Consider the following 21,976-nt stretch of genomic DNA (forward strand, 5'->3'; position numbering starts at 1 on the left):
AGGGTTTGGACACTGTTCGCCCGATGGACGTGCTGTCACATCGCTTGCCTGAAAGGGCACTTATGCGGTATGAGAATGAAACTTATGCCCACAACAAACGAAACGGGTATTATTCCAACGTTAAATGGTTGAAAACCTTTATCCTGGAGGAAGCGGACAGAGTGTGTGTGAGGAGGAGAACCAAGGAAAGGGGAGCAACCACCAAGCGATCCACCGAGGTTGGTGTTAGAAGGAATCCAGATGGGCGTGTGATCGGCTTGGCAACCATTGGTGATGATGAACCTGCGAGCGAGAGAGACTTGTGTCAGCTGTGCGGGGCGCTACACACCCTGGTGGGTTGCAAGAGATTCCGTGCCATGAGAGCTGAAGAAAGGAGGTCCACGGTCAGATGGCTCAATACTGTTATGTTTGCTTGAATGGTACCCACTTGGCAGCTGAGCGTAGGGCCTCAGTATGGTGTGACATAGAGGGTTGCACTGGGAAGCATTCATGATGGATACAGCCGACTGTCCCTGTAAGGCAAAGGCAGGAGTCCCTGTACCATTGGGAACCCAGGAAGTGAGACGGAGCAGAGCCACGGATGGAGGGTGAGAGGAAGCCGAGAGATGATCGTCGTTGATACACTCAGCAGGAGGAGGCAAATGGAAACAAGCAGGGAGTACATCGAGCAGAGCCAGAGAAGAGAAGTGCTTCCTGTGGACAGACCGACAAACGTGATGAGGCAAGAATGGAGGGAACACTTAAGAGGCCCAAGCTCGAAAAGGACAAAGGCGGGAATTAATGACTCACCGCTACGGCAGGAACAACGCAGATACATGGGCAGCTTCGCAAGGTGGCGTTGCCCATTATTGAAGTGAAGGTGGCTAGTAAAGGCTCGGATGCCGTAGTCTGGACGAGAGCACTTTTGGACTTTGGCAGCAACCGAACCTTCTGTATGACCCAATTGGCAAGCAGGCTGGGGGCACCATGGAGAACTGTATGGGTAACACTAGACACTATAACTCAGGTGACGGTGTAGCGAACTGAGGAGATAGACTTAGTAGTTAGCAGCGGGCATTCCCGTAAACCGAACCAAAAGATATCGCCGCATGGGGTGATTGTCACTCAGCGACTCCCTGCAACGCTGAAGGATTCAGTACCCTCTGTACAGGACATGGCACGATGGAGTCATTTGGCGGGAATAGAGCCACTGAACACATACGAAGGGGAGGAGCAATTATTGATTGGTCTTGATGCTCCACAAGCATTGACGCCCTTGGAGGTCAGGGCAGGGAACAGTGGAGAACCCTTTGCAATAAGGACGCTGCTGGGATGGACCGTCAGCGGACCTGTACAACCTCGTGCTGAGGTAGAAGAGAGACTAGAGGAGGTAGGATGTGTGGCTGTAGTGGACAACATTTCCCAGGAAACACGATTGGAGGAGCAAGCACGACAGTTTTGGGAACTGGATGCAAGTTACTTGAAGAAGGGAGATGGCCTGTCCGTTGAAGACAATAGGGTGATAAAATTGTGGTCAAGCACGGTGACAAAGGTGATGGGGCACTACCAGCTCCCTATACCATTCAGACAAAATCCACCCAAGCTCTCAGACAACAAGTTAATGGCACTGAGGAGGTTAGAGGGCCTGAAGAAGAGGCTGGTCAGAGACCCGCCCTTACGCCAGCGCTACGCAGAAGAGATGCAACTGCTGCTAGATAGAGGCTACATTGAATTGGTGCCTCATAATGAATTTCACACAAGGCCTCACGTGTCCTGGTATCTGCCACACCAACCAGTGTTAAACCCAAACAAGCCCGGAGAGGTGCTAATCGTATTCGACTGTGCAGCAGAATGTGTGTCGGTGTCTTTAACCCGCCCCATCCCGACGTTTTTGGACCTTTTTTTTTTTTGGCTCAAACATCCGCTTTTGGTGAGAAACATCGAAAATTCATAGAGAAATTGCTCACCTGTGGTTTAAAATACCCGCTTTAGGTACGAGTACTTCCTTACCTGACTGGGTTTTCTAACAGGCTGGCACCAAAGAAAACGAGTTTTATGGGAAGGAAACTATTTTATCCACTCATAAACAGTATATATTTATTTACTTGGTACGAATTTATATGTAGTACAAGAGTATATTGGTTTTCAAACAGTAATATAGGGATTATAAGCGTTGTTTCACTCACTAACTCATCACCATGCATGACCTTTTTTTTCCCACATTACCTGATCATCATTTCTGACTGTTTCTTCCTCTAGTGCTATGTAAACTTGGCCTCCACATTGTCATCGATTGGGGAATCACTCTGGCCCTGAATGTCTTTATTGTCCAGGTCACTAGTAACAGGTGAATTGCCGAGACAATGGCGTGCAGAGGGGGGGAGACGTTATGCGGTGTAAGGCATTGTTACTGCTTGGCATCTTGTAGAGGAATACAGGAAGGTGTCCCCTGTATACGTGCCAAAAATCACTTGCAAAATCACTCGCGAAAATTGAAAATTGTGCAAATTAGGGACCTTGCAATGTTGCCACATTAATTCACGTCGCCGGCACGGCGCGGGTTAAACAGCCAGGTGCTACAAGGGCCTGATCTAAATAAGAAACTGCTAGGGGTACTCCTCCAGTTTCGCCAAGGGTTAGTGGCCCTCATGGCGGACATAGAGGCTATGTTTCACCAGGTCAAGGTAGCTCCGGAACACACGGACGCCCTACGATTTCTTTCGTGGCCGGAAGGGGATGTACAGCAAACCCCCCTGACATACCGGATGATAGTGCACCTTTTCGGTGGGGTCTGGAGTCCATCATGTGCCTCATATGCTTTAAAACGAACCTTTCTAGATCACATAGATGTGTGTCCTGCCAACGTGGTGGATGCTCAGCAGAATTTATATGTGGATGACCTGCTTATCTCAATGCAATCTGCTGACGAAGGAATAAGGTTGGCAGAACACCTGCGACACGTCACCTCGCTGGGCGGCTTCAGACTCACCAAGTGGGAGAGCAACAGTAAGGAAGTACTCGAATCCATTCCCGAATCAGAGAGGCATAAGGAAGTAAAGGAGATCGACATAGAACGCAAGCCTCTTCCTACAGAACGAGCCCTTGGAGTAAGGTGGGACCTAGAGAAGGACCAAATGGCAGTGGTCATCAAACACTTTGAGCAAGGGGGTTCAGTTACAAGGAGGGATCTCTTGCGTGTAATCAGCTCAGTATATGATCCGCTTGGATTCCTTGCACCATTCCTCGTTTGTGCCAAGGTCAGATTGCAGGAGGAAGAAAGGGTGGAACAAGGCTATATCTGACAGCAATGAGGAGCAGTGGCGACGGTGGCTGGTAGAATTAACTCACCTCGCAGATTTCAGGATACCACGGTGCTATGACCCAAGAAGTGCAAGGGGAATGTCATTTCAACTACATCACTTCTGTGATGCTTCACAAGTGGCATATGGAGTAGTATCATACCTGAGGATCTCTGATGAGACCGGAGACTTTCACTGTGCCTTCGTCTACAGAAAGGACAAGCTGGCCCAGCTAAAACAACTGACTATATCCCGTCTGGAGTTATGTGCTGCTGCGTTGGCTGTCAAGGTTGACGAGACATTAAGGCACGAGCTGTCGGTCGACGTGGGAGGGTCCATCTCCTGGACTGACAGCGTGATAGTACTACAGTATATACGTAACACAGAGAGGCGGTTTCACACGTTCGTAGTCAGTCGAGTAGCGGCCATACACGAACAACTAGAAGTGACCCAATGGAGGCACATGGGTTCAATACTGAAAGCAGCAGGTGAAGCGACACGAGGACTGAGTTGCTACACACTGAACAGATTGTGTTGATGAATTGAAGGGCCCGACTTTCTCCGGAAAGAGAACAATCACTGGCCGCAAGAGCCTCGACTTATACTCGACCTGGGGACGGACCCAGAGGTAACGGGGGATGCTACAACTATGGCAATAGGGGCTAAGCATGGATAAGACCCGCTGGCGAGATTGTGGTCCAGATACTCGTCCTGGCACAGCCTGCTGCGGGGAGTTTCATGGATTAGAAGGTTTTTGTATTGGAGGCAAATGGGAGGACCAAGGCAAGTTGACAAATCAAGACTGAGGGTGAGTGAGCTCCGAGCATCTCGATGGGCAGTGTTGGGTTATGTACAACGGGAATATTATGAACCCAAAATAAAGGACCTGAAGGAGCAAGGTGCACTTAGGAAAACGAGCCCACTGTTCCCGTTGGAGCTGCACCTGGGGGAGGACAGACTCCTCTGTGCTGGAGGACGGTTGGAGAAAGCCCCCTTGATGACCAACAGCAAATACCCCGTGCTGTTGCCACGGGACCACCATGTCACGGAGCTTATAGTAAGAGAAACCCATGAGAACAAGGCTGGACACTCAGGAAGAGAACATACACTAGCAGTAAAGCGCCAAGAGTTCTGGGTGCCCAAGGGAAGAAGGCTGATCTACCGTGTGCTAAAACGGTGTCTCGTTTGTCGCCGAGTCAATTGGAAGGAGTCACTGCAAAGACAAGCTAACCTCCCTGCCGACAGGGTATGTGTGGTGAAGGCACTGTTCACACATACTGGTGTGGACTGCTTTGGACTATTCATCGCAAAGCAGGGTAGGAAACGGGTGAAGCGGTGGGGTTGTCTCTTCACTTGCCTGAACTCAAGAGCCATACACCTGGCGATTCTTGATGGACTAGACGCTGATTCATTCCTCAATGCAATAACGCGCTTCTCGGCAAGGAGGGGTGTACCGGAGTGCATTCGTTCCGACAATGGAACAAACATGATTAGAGCAAATAAGGAGCTCTGGGCTACAATTCTCAGCTAGAAGAAGAATGACAAGGTCCACAATGCACTGTTGATGAAGGGAATTGAGTGGGAGTTCAACCCACCGCATGCATCGCACATGGGTAGTGTATGGGAGCGACAGATCCGGACAGCCAGGAAGGTCTTGTAAGCGATAGTAGGCGCACAAGTTGTGGATGATGAGCGACTCCACACATTCTTTTGCGAAGTGGAGGAGATAGTCAACGGAAGGCCCATCACCCCGACCTCCAATCAAGTCAGTGACCTCAAAGCACTTACCCCACTGCATATTCTGCACCCTAAGACTGTACTTCACTGCCCGTTAGGAGGTAAGGCAGAAGAGCCTGTAGCGGACATCTACCGGAAGAGTTGGAAGCATGCAAAGTTCCTAGTGGACCAGTTCTGGAAGAGATGGTTGAAGGTGTACTTACCATCCTTACGACAACGACAGAAGCATTTCAAGTGGTTGCGTAATCTCCAAGTGGGGGACCTGGTATTGGTGACGGATTGGAATGTACACCGTCATCACTGGGTTCTGGGAAGACTGATAGAGGCGAATCCCGGTGATGATGGCGTGGTGAGGCATGTCAAGGTCAGGACGTCCACACGCAAAACCCTAAACACGACCTGCGAACAAGCTGTGCCTGCTTGAAGAGAGCTGCGAGTGAAATTGTATATAGTACTGGTTGTAACTGACTAACGGGGGCAGTCTTACCTCATCTAACGCGGTAAAGAGAGAAAGAGAGAGAGAGTGAGAGAGAGAGTATAGGAGAGAGAGAGAGAGGCACAAGGACGCTGACACAGTGTTTATCTGTATGTACGGTCGCATCAGTATAACATCCATTAGCCTAGCTATAATGAACACCAGGCCTTAGAATAGATGCTATGGACGAGTGTGGGGGCAGTGTGTGGGTAGTCAGGGACGAGTGAGGGACGAAGTGACGTCGATCCTCGGATTTACTAGACGAAGACTCCAAAAGGGGGGAGTTCAAGCGATGTGCGACTCCACGTCCATCCCGTGAAAGTGTTACTGCTGTGAGAATATTACGCCCGTGAGGGACTAGTGTTGTGTACTTCACACTTCTACCCACACACTGATACTGTAAGACGAGAATTGGACCCGCCACAAGAGAGTTGCCCTTGGTTACATTAAGAATGCTTATTAATCTGCGCGTGTTTCATGTCACGACATAATCCAATTATAAATGTAGGAAAGTAAGGACGAGAATTAAAGCAACATGTGTATACGAGGTAAACTTTGGTAAATTGTAATTCTGTGTATGACCCAGTTTTATAATAATGACGAGTGATGCCATTATTGCATACTGAGAGAGTAAAATTGCAATTCCAGGTATGACCGAATAAATAGTCGAGTCCAGCTGGGCGGGTTTCATTACCCGTTTCCCCCTCCAAGAGTGCAGGCGGTTACAGTCATACTTGGGGTCCGTTGGTGTGGGGAGCGAGCCCGACCAGATCAACGACAGCGCTGGGTGTGTTAAAGTCTACGGAGGTGGCCTACCTACGATCGGTGACACCGTCACTCAGGTTATCCTGGGTTGTGAGCGGGAAGACCCTACAGGACCACGAGTGTTGATAAGCAACTTTACTCACGGGATTGAAAGCCGGGAGCTGATACGTTACGTCTGGTGCATTGTAAAGAAAAATACGTTAGTTTACGTACTTCGTAGGAACTTCTTGCCCGTGTGCCAGATGATGTTATATAATTGTGACACATATAATGTGAGAAATGTGAGTGTAATATTGAGGAGGTCGGTACTGATATCATAACGTCGCTTATATGCTATAATGTTGTGAATTAAAACTAGTTAGTGCACCTTGGATATTAAGAGTTGTGATTGATACTAGGCTGTCAATGAGAAATGTGAGTGTAATATTCAGTTCGTTATTGATATCGTAACGTCGCTTATATGCTATAATGTTGTGAAATAAAACTAATTAGTGCACCTTGGATATTAAGAGTTGTGATTGATACTAGGCTCTCAATGAGAAATGTGAGTGTAATATTCAGGAGGTCCGTATTGACATCGTAACGTTGCTCACATGCTGTAATGTTGTGAATTAAAACTAATTAGTGCACCTTGGATATTAAGATTTGTTATTGATACAAGGCTCTCAGTGAGAAATGTAAGTGTAATATTCAGGAGGTCGGTATTGATATCGTAACGTCGCTTATATGCTATAATGTTGTGAATTAAAACTAATTAGTGCACCTTGGATTTTAAGAGTTGTGAATGATACTAGGCTGTCATAGAGAAGGTTCTGGTGTGCCACTATACTTTAAAGGCTAAGCTTAGCGCTCGCTGTCTGGCTGTTTGGAGTGTGATGGGATAAACGTTGCATGAACGAGAGTGTGACTAAGAGAGTTAAAAAAAAAAAAAAAAAAAAGGAAGTGGGAGCCGAACCGAACATACAACTTAACGCACCGGGTGGAACCCAACCTAACATACTGGGCGGAACCCAACCTAACATTCCGGGCGGAGCATACCAGGCGGAACATATCGGCATGGACAACCCAGAAGGAAAGGAACGTGCGGAACATGACGGGCAGAACAGAACCCATGGAACGGCTCAAAGGATAGTCAAGGAGGCAAAGGAAGCAACGGGGGGAGAGCAGTACGAGACGGAGACTGCGGGGACGATGATGGAACAAAGTGAGGAGGAGAGGGCCGAATCTGGGCTGATAGAATGCTTAGAGAAGTGGCCGGCAATTGAAGGCAGACTGGCTGAGGCACGTGAGAACGTGTGCATGAAAGCCCTCCTGCCGACTCTGCAAACCCTGCAAGAACAGAACAAGGCGATCCATGATCATTTGACACAGTTGGAGAACTTGATGGGAATGGAAGGGAGGAAGGAGATGAGCTTGAGGCCACAGGTGCAGCGAGAGACTATAGCAGTACATGAAGGATCGGTAAAGCTATGGTGATGGCATGGGAGACAAACAAATGTGGGAGACTGGGGGAACCCAGTGGGGGGAGCAGGAACAGATGCAAGAAGCAGTGACTCTACCTCAAGAAGAGTCAACAGTTAGTGGACCAGGGCCAGGGGGGCAAAGGTCAGGGAATCCAAAACTGACTAGATCAGGAACATAACAGCTGACATGCGTTGCCCCTATGGGCATGGAGGTGATAGCTTCTGGCTTGAAGGAATTGATTGCAGCCATGAGGTATCCACAGACCCAACTACCAACCTTTGAAGGGAATAACCGAAGGGAGTATTGGGAGTTCATTTGTGCATTCGAACAACACATAGGGAGGGCCGCAGTCCCAGAGGAATATAAGCTGCAGACGCTCATGCAAGCATGTGCAGTGCCTGTCAGAAACATGCTACAAACATGCAACTATTTGGACCCAAGAGAGGGTTATGAGAAGGCGATGGCCATATTGGAAGACAGATATGGAGACACACATCATTACATCCCAGAGATTGTGGAAGGAGTACTTGAAGGGCCCATGATCAAAGGTGAGGATGAGAGTGGCCTTAGAAAATTCACTGACGAGTTGGGGTCTTGTATTCTGAGTCTGGAGACCATCGGGAGATTGCAGGGGTTGGACACTGTTCGCCCGATGGACGTGCTGTCACATCGCTTGCCTGAAAGGGCACTTATGCGGTATGAGAATGAAACTTATGCCCACAACAAACGAAACGGGTATTATTCCAACGTTAAATGGTTGAAAAAATTTATCCTGGAGGAAGCGGACAGAGTGTGTGTGAGGAGGAGAACCAAGGAAAGGGGAGCAACCACCAAGCGATCCACCGAGGCTGGTGTTAGAAGGAATCCAGATGGGCGTGTGATCGGCTTGGCCACCATTGGTGATGATGAACCTGTGAGCGAGAGAGACTTGTGTCAGCTGTGCGGGGTGCTACACACCTTGGTGGGTTGCAAGAGATTCCGTGCCATGAGAGCTGAAGAAAGGAGGTCCACGGTCAGATGGCTCAATACTGTTATGTTTGCTTGAATGGTACCCACTTGGCAGCTGAGCGTAGGGCCTCAGTATGGTGTGACATAGAGGGTTGCACTGGGAAGCATTCATGATGGATACACCCGACCGTCCCTGTAAGGCAAAGGCAGGAGTCCCTGTACCATTGGGAACCCAGGAAGGGAGACGGAGCAGAGTCACGGATGGAGGGTGAGAGGAAGCCGAGAGATGATCGTCGTTGATACACTCAGCAGGAGGAGGCACATGGAAACAAGCAGGGAGTACATCGAGCAGAGCCAGAGAAGAGAAGTGCTTCCTGTGGACAGACCGACAAACGTGATGAGGCAAGAATGGAGGGAACACTTAAGAGGCCCAAGCTCGAAAAGGACAAAGGCGGGAATTAATGACTCACCGCTACGGCAGGAACAACGCAGATACATGGGCAGCTTCGCAAGGTGGCGTTGCCCATTATTGAAGTGAAGGTGGCTAGTAAAGGCTCGGATGCCGTAGTCTGGACGAGAGCACTTTTGGACTTTGGCAGCAACCGAACCTTCTGTATGACCCAATTGGCAAGCAGGCTGGGGGCACCATGGAGAACTGTATGGGTAACACTAGACACTATAACTCAGGTGACGGTGTAGCGAACTGAGGAGATAGACTTAGTAGTTAGCAGCGGGCATTCCCGTAAACCGAACCAAAAGATATCGCCGCATGGGGTGATTGTCACTCAGCGACTCCCTGCAACGCTGAAGGATTCAGTACCCTCTGTACAGGACATGGCACGATGGAGTCATTTGGCGGGAATAGAGCCACTGAACACATGCGAAGGGGAGGAGCAATTATTGATTGGTCTTGATGCTCCACAAGCATTGACGCCCTTGGAGGTCAGGGCAGGGAACAGTGGAGAACCCTTTGCAATAAGGACGCTGCTGGGATGGACCGTCAGCGGACCTGTACAACCTCGTGCTGAGGTAGAAGAGAGACTAGAGGAGGTAGGATGTGTGGCTGTAGTGGACAACATTTCCCAGGAAACACGATTGGAGGAGCAAGCACGACAGTTTTGGGAACTGGATGCAAGTTACTTGAAGAAGGGAGATGGCCTGTCCGTTGAAGACAATAGGGTGATAAAATTGTGGTCAAGCACGGTGACAAAGGTGATGGGGCACTACCAGCTCCCTATACCATTCAGACGAAATCCACCGAAGCTCTCAGACAACAAGTTAATGGCACTGAGGAGGTTAGAGGGCCTGAAGAAGAGGCTGGTCAGAGACCCGCCCTTACGCCAGCGCTACGCAGAAGAGATGCAACTGCTGCTAGATAGAGGCTACATTGAATTGGTGCCTCATAATGAATTTCACACAAGGTCTCACGTGTCCTGGTATCTGCCACACCAACCAGTGTTAAACCCAAACAAGCCCGGAGAGGTGCTAATCGTATTCGACTGTGCAGCAGAATGTGTGTCGGTGTCTTTAACCCGCCCCATCCCGACGTTTTTGGACCTTTTTTTTTTTTGGCTCAAACATCCGCTTTTGGTGAGAAACATCGAAAATTCATAGAGAAATTGCTCACCTGTGGTTTAAAATACCCGCTCTAGGTACGAGTACTTCCTTACCTGACTGGGTTTTCTAACAGGCTGGCACCAAAGAAAACGAGTTTTATGGGAAGGAAACTATTTTATCCACTCATAAACAGTATATATTTATTTACTTGGTACGAAGTTATATGTAGTACAAGAGTATATTGGTTTTCAAACAGTAATATAGGGATTATAAGCGTTGTTTCACTCACTAACTCATCACCATGCATGACCTTTTTTTTCCCACATTACCTGATCATCATTTCTGACTGTTTCTTCCTCTAGTGCTATGTAAACTTGGCCTCCACATTGTCATCGATTGGGGAATCACTCTGGCCCTGAATGTCTTTATTGTCCAGGTCACTAGTAACAGGTGAATTGCCGAGACAATGGCGTGCAGAGGGGGGGAGACGTTATGCGGTGTAAGGCATTGTTACTGCTTGGCATCTTGTAGAGGAATACAGGAAGGTGTCCCCTGTATACGTGCCAAAAATCACTTGCAAAATCACTCGCGAAAATTGAAAATTGTGCAAATTAGGGACCTTGCAATGTTGCCACATTAATTCACTTCGCCGGCACAGCGCGGGTTAAACAGCCAGGTGCTACAAGGGCCTGATCTAAATAACAAACTCCTGGAGGTACTCCTCCGGTTTTGCCAAGGGTTAGTGGCCCTCATGGCGGACAGAGAGGCTATGTTTCACCAGGTCAAGGTAGCTCCGGAACACTCGGACACCCTACGATTTCTTTCGTGGCTGGAAGGGGATGTACAGCAGACCCCCCCTGACATACCGGATGACGGTGCACCTTTTCGGTGGGGTCTGGAGTCCATCATGTGCCTCGTATGCTTTAAAACGAACCTTTCTAGATCACAGAGATGTGTGTCCTGACAACGTGGTGGATGCCCAGCAGAATTTTTATGTGGACGACCTGCTTATCTCAATGCAATCTGCTGACGAAGGAATAAGGTTGGCAGAACAACTGCGACACATCACCTCACTGGGAGGCTTCAGACTCACCAAGTGGGCGAGCAACAGTAAGGAAGTACTTGAATCCATTCTCAAATCAGAGAGGCATAAGGAAGTAAAGGAGATCAACATAGAACGCAAGCCTCTTCCTGCAGAACGAGCCCTTGGAGTAAGGTGGGACCTAGAGAAGGACCAAATGGAGTGGTCATGAAACACTTTGAGCAAGGGGGTTCAGTTACAAGGAGGGATCTCTTGCGTGTAATCAGCTCAGTATATGACCCGCTTGGATTCCTTGCACCATTCCTCATTCGTGCCAAGGTCATCTTCCAAGAGGAATGCAGGAGGAAGAAAGGGTGGAACAAGGCTATATCTGACAGCAATGAGGTGCAGTGGCGATGGTGGCTGGTAGAATTAACTCACCTCGCAGATTTCAGGATACCACGGTGATATGACCCAAGAAGTGCAAGGGGAATGTCATTTCAACTACATCACTTCCGTAATGCTTCCCAAGTGGCATATGGAGTAGTATCAAACCTGAGGATCTCTGATGAGACCGGAGACGTTCACTGTGCCTTCATCTACACAAAGGCCAAGCTGGCCCTGCCAAAACAACTAACTATATCCCGTCTGGAGTTATGCGCTGCTGCGTTGGCTGTCAAGGTTGACGAGACATTAAGGCACGAGCTGTCGGTCGACGTGGGAGGGTCCATCTTCTGGACAGACAGCGTGATAGTACTACAGTATATACGTAACACAGAGTGGCGGTTTCACACGTTCGTAGCCAATCGAGTAGCGGCCATACACGAACAATCAGAAGTGACCCAGTGGAGGCACGTGGGTTCAATACTGAAACCCAGCAGGATGACGTGACACGAGGAATGAGTTGCTACAAACTGAACAGAGGGTGTAGATGTATTGGAAGGGCCCGACTTTCTCCGGCAAGAGAACAATCACTGGCCGCAAGAGCCTTGACTTATACTCGACCTGGGGACGGACCCAGAGGTAAAGCGGGATGCTACAACTATGGCAATAGGGGCTAAGCATGGAGAAGACCCACTGGCGAGATCGTGGTCCAGATACTCGTCCTGGCACAGGCTGCTGCGGGGAGTTTCATGGATTAGAAGGTTTTTGTATTGGAGGCAAATGGGAGGACCAAGGCAAGTTGACAAATCAAGACTGAGGGAGAGTGAGTTCCAAGCGTCTCGAGCAGCAGTGTTGGGTTGTGTACTACGGGAATATTATGAACCCGAAAAAAAGGACCTGAAGGAGCAGGGTGCACTTAGGAAAACGAGCCTACTGTTCCCGCTTGAGCCGCACCTGGGGGAGGACGGACTCCTTCATGCTGGAGGACGGATAGAGAAAGCCCCCTTGATGACCGACAGGAAATACCCCATGCTGTTGCCACGGGACCACCATGTCACGGAGCTTATAGTAAGAGAAACCCATGAGAACAAGGCTGGACACTCAGGAAGAGAACATACACTAGCAGTAAAGCGCCAAGAGTTCTGGGTGCCCAAGGGACGAAGGCTGATCTACCGTGTGCTAAAACGGTGTCTCGTTTGTCGCCGAGTCAATTGGAAGGAGTCACTGCAAAGACAAGCTAACCTCCCTGCCGACAGGGTATGCGTGGTGAAGGCACTGTTCACACATACTGGTGTGGACTGCTTTGGACTATTCATCGCAAAGCAGGGTAGGAAACGGGTGAAGCGGTGGGGTTGTCTCTTCACTTGCCTGAACTCAAGAGCCATACACCTGGAGATTCTTGATGGACTAGACGCTGATTCATTCCTCAATGCAATAACGCGCTTCTCGGCAAGGAAGGGTGTACCGGAGTGCATTCGTTCCGACAATGGAACAAACATGATTAGAGCAAATAAGGAGCTCTGGGCTACAATTCTCAGCTAGAAGAAGAATGACAAGGTCCACAATGCACTGTTGAGGAAGGAAATTGAGTGGGAGTTCAACCCAAAGCATGCATCGCACATGGGTGGTGTATGGGAGCGACAGATCCGGACAGTCAGGAAGGTCTTGCAAGCGATAGTAGGCACACAAGTTGTGGACAATGAGCTACTCCACACATTCTTTTGCAAAGTGGAGGAGATAGTCAACGGAAGGCCCATCGCCCCGACCTCCAATCATGTCAGTGACCTCGAAGCACTTACCCCACTGCATATTCTGCGCACTAAGACTGTACCTCACTGCCCGTTAGGAGGTAAGGCAGAAGAGCCTGTAGGGGACATCTATCGGAAGAGTTGGAAGCATGCACAGTTCCTAGTGGACCAGTTCTGGAAGCGATGTTTGAAAGTGTACTTACCATCCTTACGACAACGCCAGAAGCATTTCAAGTGGCTGCGTAATTTCCAAGTGGGGGACCTGGTATTGGTGACGGATACGAATGTACCCCGTCATCACTGGGTTCTGGGAAGACTGGTAGAGTCGAATCCCGGTGACGATGGCGTGGTGAGGCACGTCAAGGTCAGGACGTCCACACACAAAACCCTAAACACGACCTGCGAACAAGCTGTGTCTGCTGGAAGGGAGCTGTGAGTGAAAGTGTATATGGTATTGGTTGTAACCGACTAACGGGGGCAGTCTTACCTCATCTAACGCGGTAAAGAGAGAAAGAGAGAGAGAGTGAGAGAGAGAGTACCGTATAGGAGAGAGAGAGAGAGGCACAAGGACGCTGACACAGTGTTTATCTGTATGTACGGTCGCATCAGTATAACATCCATTAGCCTAGCTATAATGAACACCAGGCCTTAGAATAGACGCTATGGACGAGTGTGGGGGCAGTGTGTGGGTAGTCAGGGACGAGTGAGGGACGAAGTGACGTCGATCCTTGGATTTACTAGACGGAGACTCCAAAAGGGGGGAGTTCAAGCGATGTGCGACTCCACGTCCATCCCTTGAAAGTGTTACTGCTGTGAGAATATTACTCCCGTGAGGGACTAGTGTTGTGTACTTCACACTTCTACCCACACACTGATACTGTAAGACGAGAATTGGACCCGCCACAAGAGAGTTGCCCTTGGTTACGTTAAGAATGCTTATTAATCTGCGTGTGGTTGATGTCACGACATAATCCAATTATAAATGTAGGAAAGTAAGGACGAGAATTAAAGCGATATGTGTATACGAGGTAAACTTTGATAAATTGTAATTCTCTGTATGACCCAGTATTATAATAATGACGAGGGATGTCATTATTGCATACTGAGAGAGTAAAATTGCAATTCCAGGTATGACCGAATAAATAGTCGAGTCCAGCTGGGCGGGTTTCATTACCCGATTCCCCCTCCGAGAGTGCAGGCGGTTACAGTCATACTTGGGGTCCGTTGGTGTGGGGAGCGAGCCCGGCCAGATCTACGACAGCGCTGGGTGTGTTAAAGTCTACGGAGGTGGCCTACCTACGATCGGTGACACCGTCACTCAGGTTATCCTGGGTTGTGAGCGGGAAGACCCTACAGGACCACGAGTGTTGATAAGCAACTTTACTCACGCGATTGAAAGCCGGGAGCTGATACGTTACGTCTGGTGCATTGTAAAGAAAAATACGTTAGTTTACGTACTTCGTAGGAACTTCTTGCCCGTGTGCCAGATGATGTTATATAATTGTGACACATTAAATGTGAGAAATGTGAGTGTAATATTCAGGAGGTCGGTACTGATATCGTAATGTCGCTCATATGCTATAATGTTGTGAAATAAAACTAACTAGTGCACCTTGGATATTAAGAGTTGTGATTGATACTAGGCTCTCAATGAGAAATGTGAGTGTAATATTCAGGAGGTCGGTATTGACATCGTAACGTTGCTCACATGCAATAATGTTGTGAATTAAAACTAATTAGTGCACCTTGGATATTAAGATTTGTTATTGATACTAGGTTCTGAGTGAGAAATGTAAGTGTAATATTGAGCAGGTCGGTATTGATATCGTAACGTCGCTTGTATGCTATAATGTTGTGAATTAAAACTAATTAGTGCACCTTGGATATTAAGAGTTGTGATTGATACTAGGCTGTCATAGAGAATGTTCTGGTGTGCCACTATACTTTAAAGACTAAGCTTAGCGCTCGCTGTCTGGCTGTTTGGAGTGTGATGGGATAAACGTTGCATGAACGAGAGTGTGACTAAGAGAGTTAAAAAAAAAAAAAAAAAAGGAAGTGGGAGCCGAACCGAACATACCGGGCGGAACCCAACCTAACGTACCGGGTGGAACCCAACCTAACATACTGGGCGGAACCCAATCTAACATACCGGGCGGAGCATACCAGGCGGAACATATCGGCATGGACAACCCAGAAGGAAAGGAACGTGCGGAACATGATGGGCAGAACATAACCCATGGAACGGCTCAAAGGATAGTCAAGGAGGCAAAGGAAGCAACGGGGGGAGAGCAGTACGAGACGGAGACTGCGGGGACGATGATGGAACAAAGAGAGGAGGAGAGGGCCGAATCTGGGCTGAAAGAATGCTTAGAGAAGTGGCCGGCAATTGAAGGCAGACTGGCTGAGGCACGTAAGAACGTGTGCATGAAAGCCCTCCTGCCGACTCTGCAAACCCTGCAAGAACAGAACAAGGCGATCCATGATCATTTGACACAGTTGGAGAACTTGATGGGAATGGAAGGGAGGAAGGAGATGAGCTTGAGGCCACAGGTGCAGCCAGAGACTATAGTAGTACATGAAGGATCGGTAAAGATATGGTGATGGCATGGGAGACAAACGAATGTGGGAGACTGGGGGAACCCAGTGGGGGGAGCAGGAACAGATGCAAGAAGCAGTGACTCTACATCAAGAAGAGTCAACAGTTAGTGGACCAGGGCCAGGGTGGCAAAGGTCAGGGAATCCAAAACTGACTAGATCAGGAACGTAAGAGCTGACATGCGTTGCCCCTATGGGCATGGAGGTGATAGCTTCTGGCTTGAAGGAATTGATTGCAGCCATGAGGTATCCACAGACCCAACTACCAACCTTTGAAGGGAATAACCGAAGGGAGTATTGGGAGTTCATTCGTGCATTCGAACAACACATAGGGAGGGCCGCAGTCCCAGAGGAATATAAGCTGCAGACGCTCATGCAAGCATGTGCAGTGCCTGTCAGAAACATGCTACAAACACGCAACTATTTGGACCCAAGAGAGGGTTATGAGATGGCGATGGCCATATTGGAAGACAGATACGGAGACACACATCATTACATCCGAGAGATTGTGGAAGGAATACTTGAAGGGCCCATGATCAAAGGTGAGGATGAGAGTGGCCTTAGAAAATTCACTGACGAGTTGGGGTCTTGTATTCTGAGTCTGGAGACCGTCGGGAGATTGCAGGGGTTGGACACCGTTCGCCCGATGGACGTGCTGTCACATCGGTTGCCTGAAAGGGCACTTATGCGGTATGAGAATGAAACTTATGCCCACAACAAACGAAACGGGTATTATTCCAGCGTTAAATAGTTGAAAACCTTTATCCTGGAGGAAGCGGACAGAGTGTGTGTGAGGAGGAGAACCAAGGAAAGGGGAGCAACCACCAAGCGATCCACTGAGGTTGGTGTTAGAAGGAATCCAGATGGGCGTGTGATCGGCTTGGCCACCATTGGTGATGATGAACCTGCGAGCGAGAGAGACTTGTGTCAGCTGTGCGGGGCGCTACACACCCTGGTGGGTTGCAAGAGATTCCGTGCCATGAGAGCTGAAGAAAGGAGGTCCACGGTCAGATGGCTCAAATACTGTTATGTTTGCTTGAATGGTACCCACTTGGCAGCTGAGTGTAGGGCCTCAGTATGGTGTGACATAGAGGGTTGCACTGGGAAGCATTCACGATGGATACACCCGACCGTCCCTGTAAGGCAAAGGCAGGAGTCCCTGTACCATTGGGAACCCAGGAAGGGAGACGGAGCAGAGCCACGGATGGAGGGTGAGAGGAAGCCGAGAGATGATCGTCGTTGATACACTCAGCAGGAGGAGGCAAATGGAAACAAGCAGGGAGTACATCGAGCAGAGCCAGAGAAGAGAAGTGCTTCCTGTGGACAGACCGACAAACGTGATGAGGCAAGAATGGAGGGAACACTTAAGAGGCCCAAGCTCGAAAGGGACAAAGGCGGGAATTAATGACTCACCGCTACAGCAGGAACAACGCAGATACATGGGCAGCTTCGCAAGGTGGCGTTGCCCATTATTGAAGTGAAGGTGGCTAGTAAAGGCTCGGATGCCGTAGTCTGGACGAGAGCACTTTTGGACTTTGGCAGCAACCGAACCTTCTGTATGACCCAATTGGCAAGCAGGCTGGGGGCACCATGGAGAACTGTATGGGTAACACTAGACACTATAACTCAGGTGACGGTGTAGCGAACTGAGGAGATAGACTTAGTAGTTAGCAGCGGGCATTCCCGTAAACTGAACCAAAAGATATCGCCGCATGGGGTGATTGTCACTCAGCGACTCCCTGCAACGCTGAAGGATTCAGTACCCTCTGTACAGGACATGGCACGATGGAGTCATTTGGCGGGAATAGAGCCACTGAACACATACGAAGGTGAGGTGCAACTATTGATTGGTCTTGATGCTCCACAAGCATTGACGCCCTTGGAGGTCAGGGCAGGGAACAGTGGAGAACCCTTTGCAATAAGGACGCCGCTGGGATGGACCGTCAGCGGACCTGTACGACCTCGTGCTGAGGTAGAAGACAGACCAGAGGAGGTAGGATGTGTGGCTGTAGTGGACAACAATTCCCAGGAAACACGATTGGAGGAGCAATTGCGACTGTTTTGGGAACTGGATGCAAGTTACTGGAAGAAGGGGGATGGCCTGTCCGTTGACAATAGGGTGATAAAATTGTGGTCAAGCACGGTGACATAGGCGATGGGGCACTACCAGCTCCCTATGCCATTCAGACGAAATCCACCCAAGCTCCCAGACAACAAGTTAATGGCACTGAGGAGGTTAGAGAGCCTGAAGAAGAGGCTGCTCAGAGAACCGCCCTTATGCCAGCGCTACGCAGAAGAGATGCAACTGCTGTTAGATAAAGGCTACGCTGAATTGGTGCCTTATAATGAATTTCACACAAGGCCTCACGTGTCCTGGTATCTGCCACACCTTCCTGTGTTAAACTCAAACAAGCCCAGAAAGGTGCGCATCATATTCGACCTTGCAGCAGAATATGGGTCGGTGTCTTTAAACAGCCAGGTGCTACAAAGGCCTGATCTAAATAACAAACTCCTGGAGGTACTCCTCCGGTTTTGCCAAGGGTTAGTGGCCCTCATGGCGGACAGAGAGGCTATGTTTCACCAGGTCAAGGTAGCTCCGGAACACACGGACACCCTACGATTTCTTTCGTGGCTGGAAGGGGATGTACAGCAGACCCCCCCTGACATACCGGATGACGGTGCACCTTTTCGGTGGGGTCTGGAGTCCATCATGTGCCTCGTATGCTTTAAAACGAACCTTTCTAGATCACAGAGATGTGTGTCCTGACAACGTGGTGGATGCCCAGCAGAATTTTTATGTGGACGACCTGCTTATCTCAATGCAATCTGCTGACGAAGGAATAAGGTTGGCAGAACAACTGCGACACATCACCTCACTGGGAGGCTTCAGACTCGCCAAGTGGGCGAGCAACAGTAAGGAAGTACTTGAATCCATTCTCAAATCAGAGAGGCATAAGGAAGTAAAGGAGATCAACATAGAACGCAAGCCTCTTCCTGCAGAACGAGCCCTTGGAGTAAGGTGGGACCTAGAGAAGGACCAAATGGAGTGGTCATGAAACACTTTGAGCAAGGGGGGTCAGTTACAAGGAGGGATCTCTTGCGTGTAATCAGCTCAGTATATGACCCGCTTGGATTCCTTGCACCATTCCTCATTCGTGCCAAGGTCATCTTCCAAGAGGAATGCAGGAGGAAAAAAGGGTGGGACGAGGCTATATCTGACAGCAATGAGGTGCAGTGGCGATGGTGGCTGGTAGAATTAACTCACCTCGCAGATTTCAGGATACCACGGTGATATGACCCAAGAAGTGCAAGGGGAATGTCATTTCAACTACATCACTTCCGTAATGCTTCCCAAGTGGCATATGGAGTAGTATCAAACCTGAGGATCTCTGATGAGACCGGAGACGTTCACTGTGCCTTCATCTACACAAAGGCCAAGCTGGCCCTGCCAAAACAACTAACTATATCCCGTCTGGAGTTATGCGCTGCTGCGTTGGCTGTCAAGGTTGACGAGACATTAAGGCACGAGCTGTCGGTCGACGTGGGAGGGTCCATCTTCTGGACAGACAGCGTGATAGTACTACAGTATATACGTAACACAGAGTGGCGGTTTCACACGTTCGTAGCCAATCGAGTAGCGGCCATACACGAACAATCAGAAGTGACCCAGTGGAGACATATGGGTTCAATACTGAACCCAGCAGATGACGTGACACGAGGAATGAGTTGCTACAAACTGAACAGAGGGTGTAGATGTATGGAAGGGCCCGACTTTCTCCGGCAAGAGAACAATCACTGGCCGCAAGAGCCTTGACTTATACTCGACCTGCGGACGGACCCAGAGGAAAAGCGGGATGCTACAACTATGGCAATAGGGGCTAAGCATGGAGAAGACCCACTGGCGAGATCGTGGTCCAGATACTCGTCCTGGCACAGGCTGCTGCGGGGAGTTTCATGGATTAGAAGGTTTTTGTATTGGAGGCAAATGGGAGGACCAAGGCAAGTTGACAAATCAAGACTGAGGGAGAGTGAGTTCCAAGCGTCTCGAGCAGCAGTGTTGGGTTGTGTACAACGGGAATATTATGAACCCGAAAAAAAGGACCTGAAGGAGCAGGGTGCACTTAGGAAAACGAGCCTACTGTTCCCGCTTGAGCCGCACCTGGGGGAGGACGGACTCCTTCATGCTGGAGGACGGATAGAGAAAGCCCCCTTGATGACCGACAGGAAATACCCCGTGCTGTTGCCACGGGACCACCATGTCACGGAGCTTATAGTACGAGAAACCTATGAGAACAAGGCTGGACACTCAGGAAGAGAACATACACTAGCAGTAATGCGCCAGGAGTTCTGGGTGCCCAAGGGACGAAGGCTGATTTACCCTGTGCTAAACGGTGTCTCGTTTGTCGCTGAGTCAATTGGAAGGAGTCACTGCAAAGACAAGCTAACCTCCCTGCTGACAGGGTATGCGTGGTGAAGGCACCATTCACACATACTGGTGTGGACTGCTTTGGACCATTCATCGTAAAGCAGGGTAGGAAACGGGTGAAGAGGTGGGGTTGTCTCTTCACTTGCCTGAACTCAAGAGCCATACACCTGGAGATTCTTGATGGACTAGACGCTGATTCATTCTTCAATGCAATAACGCGCTTCTCGCCAAGGAAGGGTGTACCGGAGTGCATTCGTTCCGACAATGGAACAAACATGATTAGAGCAAATAAGGAGCTCTGGGCTACAGTTCTCAGCTGGGAGAAGAATGACAAGGTCCACAATGCACTGTTGAGGAAGGGAATTGAGTGGGAGTTCAACCCACTGCATGCATTGCACATGGGCGGTGTATGGGAGCGACAGATCCGGACAGTCAGGAAGGTCTTGCAAGCGATAGTAGGCACACAAGTTGTGGACAATGAGCTACTCCACACATTCTTTTGCAAAGTGGAGGAGATAGTCAACGGAAGGCCCATCGCCCCGACCTCCAATCATGTCAGTGACCTCGAAGCACTTACCCCACTGCATATTCTGCGCACTAAGACTGTACCTCACTGCCCGTTAGGAGGTAAGGCAGAAGAGCCTGTAGGGGACATCTATCGGAAGAGTTGGAAGCATGCACAGTTCCTAGTGGACCAGTTCTGGAAGCGATGTTTGAAAGTGTACTTACCATCCTTACGACAACGCCAGAAGCATTTCAAGTGGCTGCGTAATTTCCAAGTGGGGGACCTGGTATTGGTGACGGATACGAATGTACCCCGTCATCACTGGGTTCTGGGAAGACTGGTAGAGGCGAATCCCGGTGACGATGGCGTGGTGAGGCACGTCAAGGTCAGGATGTCCATACGCAAAACCCTAAACACGACCTGCGAACAAGCTGTGTCTGCTGGAAGGGAGCTGTGAGTGAAAGTGTATATGGTATTGGTTGTAACCGACTAACGGGGGGAGTCTTACCGCATCTAACGCGGTAAAGAGAGAAAGAGAGAGAGAGTGAGAGAGAGAGTATAGGAGAGAGAGAGAGGCACAAGGATCCTGACACGGTGTTTAAATGTATGTACGGTCGCGTCAGTATAACATCCATTAGCCTAGCTATAATGAACACCAGGCCTTAGAATAGACGCTATGGGCGAGTGTGGGGGCATGTGGGTAGTAAGGGACGAGTGAGGGACGAAGTGACGTCGATCCTTAGATTTTCTAGACGGAGACTCCAAAAGAGGGGAGTTCAAGCGATTTGCGACTCCACGTCCATCCCGTGAAAGTGTTACTGTTGTGAGAATATTACGCCCGTGAGGGACTAGTGTTGTGTACTTCACACCTCTACCCACACACTTATACTGTAAGACGAAAATTGGACCCGCCACAAGTGAGTTGCCCTTGCTTACTTTAAGAATGCTTATTGATCTGCGCTTGGTTGATGTCATGACATAATCCAGTTATAAATGTAGGAAAGTAAGGACGAGAATTAAAGCGATACGTGTATACGAGGTAAACTTTGGTAAATTGTAATTCTGTGTATGAC

At 49.3% G+C, this 21,976-nt stretch overlaps 10 protein-coding genes across 10 annotated transcripts; all 10 read left to right on the forward strand.

Moving 5' to 3' along the window:
* Positions 1 to 1,153: 1,153 nt before the first annotated feature.
* Positions 1,154 to 3,281, forward strand: LOC145410580 (uncharacterized). The gene is made up of 2 exons (XM_080280696.1): positions 1,154 to 1,832; positions 2,818 to 3,281. Exons 1-2 carry the CDS (start codon positions 1,154 to 1,156, stop codon positions 3,279 to 3,281), a joined length of 1,143 nt encoding a protein of 380 aa, XP_080136822.1.
* A 97-nt stretch (positions 3,282 to 3,378) lies between these two features.
* LOC145410581 (uncharacterized) lies at positions 3,379 to 3,816 on the forward strand. The gene has a single exon (XM_080280697.1). It carries the CDS (start codon positions 3,379 to 3,381, stop codon positions 3,814 to 3,816), a length of 438 nt encoding a protein of 145 aa, XP_080136823.1.
* A 231-nt stretch (positions 3,817 to 4,047) lies between these two features.
* Positions 4,048 to 4,809, forward strand: LOC145410582 (uncharacterized). Its single transcript, XM_080280698.1, has one exon. It carries the CDS (start codon positions 4,048 to 4,050, stop codon positions 4,807 to 4,809), a length of 762 nt encoding a protein of 253 aa, XP_080136824.1.
* A 4,692-nt stretch (positions 4,810 to 9,501) lies between these two features.
* On the forward strand, positions 9,502 to 11,477 carry LOC145410583 (uncharacterized). The gene is made up of 2 exons (XM_080280699.1): positions 9,502 to 10,180; positions 11,167 to 11,477. The coding sequence occupies exons 1-2, from the start codon at positions 9,502 to 9,504 to the stop codon at positions 11,475 to 11,477; spliced, it is 990 nt and encodes a 329-aa protein (XP_080136825.1).
* A 260-nt stretch (positions 11,478 to 11,737) lies between these two features.
* LOC145410584 (uncharacterized) lies at positions 11,738 to 12,136 on the forward strand. The gene has a single exon (XM_080280700.1). The coding sequence runs from the start codon at positions 11,738 to 11,740 to the stop codon at positions 12,134 to 12,136; it is 399 nt and encodes a 132-aa protein (XP_080136826.1).
* A 153-nt stretch (positions 12,137 to 12,289) lies between these two features.
* On the forward strand, positions 12,290 to 13,171 carry LOC145410585 (uncharacterized). The gene has a single exon (XM_080280701.1). The coding sequence runs from the start codon at positions 12,290 to 12,292 to the stop codon at positions 13,169 to 13,171; it is 882 nt and encodes a 293-aa protein (XP_080136827.1).
* A 78-nt stretch (positions 13,172 to 13,249) lies between these two features.
* LOC145410586 (uncharacterized) lies at positions 13,250 to 13,813 on the forward strand. Its single transcript, XM_080280702.1, has one exon. The coding sequence runs from the start codon at positions 13,250 to 13,252 to the stop codon at positions 13,811 to 13,813; it is 564 nt and encodes a 187-aa protein (XP_080136828.1).
* A 4,314-nt stretch (positions 13,814 to 18,127) lies between these two features.
* Positions 18,128 to 19,028, forward strand: LOC145410587 (uncharacterized). The gene is made up of 2 exons (XM_080280703.1): positions 18,128 to 18,650; positions 18,718 to 19,028. Exons 1-2 carry the CDS (start codon positions 18,128 to 18,130, stop codon positions 19,026 to 19,028), a joined length of 834 nt encoding a protein of 277 aa, XP_080136829.1.
* Positions 19,029 to 19,288: 260 nt separating this feature from the next.
* On the forward strand, positions 19,289 to 19,786 carry LOC145410588 (uncharacterized). Its single transcript, XM_080280704.1, has one exon. The coding sequence runs from the start codon at positions 19,289 to 19,291 to the stop codon at positions 19,784 to 19,786; it is 498 nt and encodes a 165-aa protein (XP_080136830.1).
* An 887-nt stretch (positions 19,787 to 20,673) lies between these two features.
* On the forward strand, positions 20,674 to 21,360 carry LOC145410590 (uncharacterized). Its single transcript, XM_080280705.1, has one exon. It carries the CDS (start codon positions 20,674 to 20,676, stop codon positions 21,358 to 21,360), a length of 687 nt encoding a protein of 228 aa, XP_080136831.1.
* The last annotated feature ends 616 nt before the right edge of the window (positions 21,361 to 21,976 follow it).

This window comes from Coenobita brevimanus, chromosome 86, assembly GCF_032717465.1.
Source record: "Coenobita brevimanus isolate Jiangsu-jjx chromosome 86, ASM3271746v2, whole genome shotgun sequence".
In the NCBI taxonomy this organism is placed as follows: domain Eukaryota; kingdom Metazoa; phylum Arthropoda; class Malacostraca; order Decapoda; family Coenobitidae; genus Coenobita; species Coenobita brevimanus.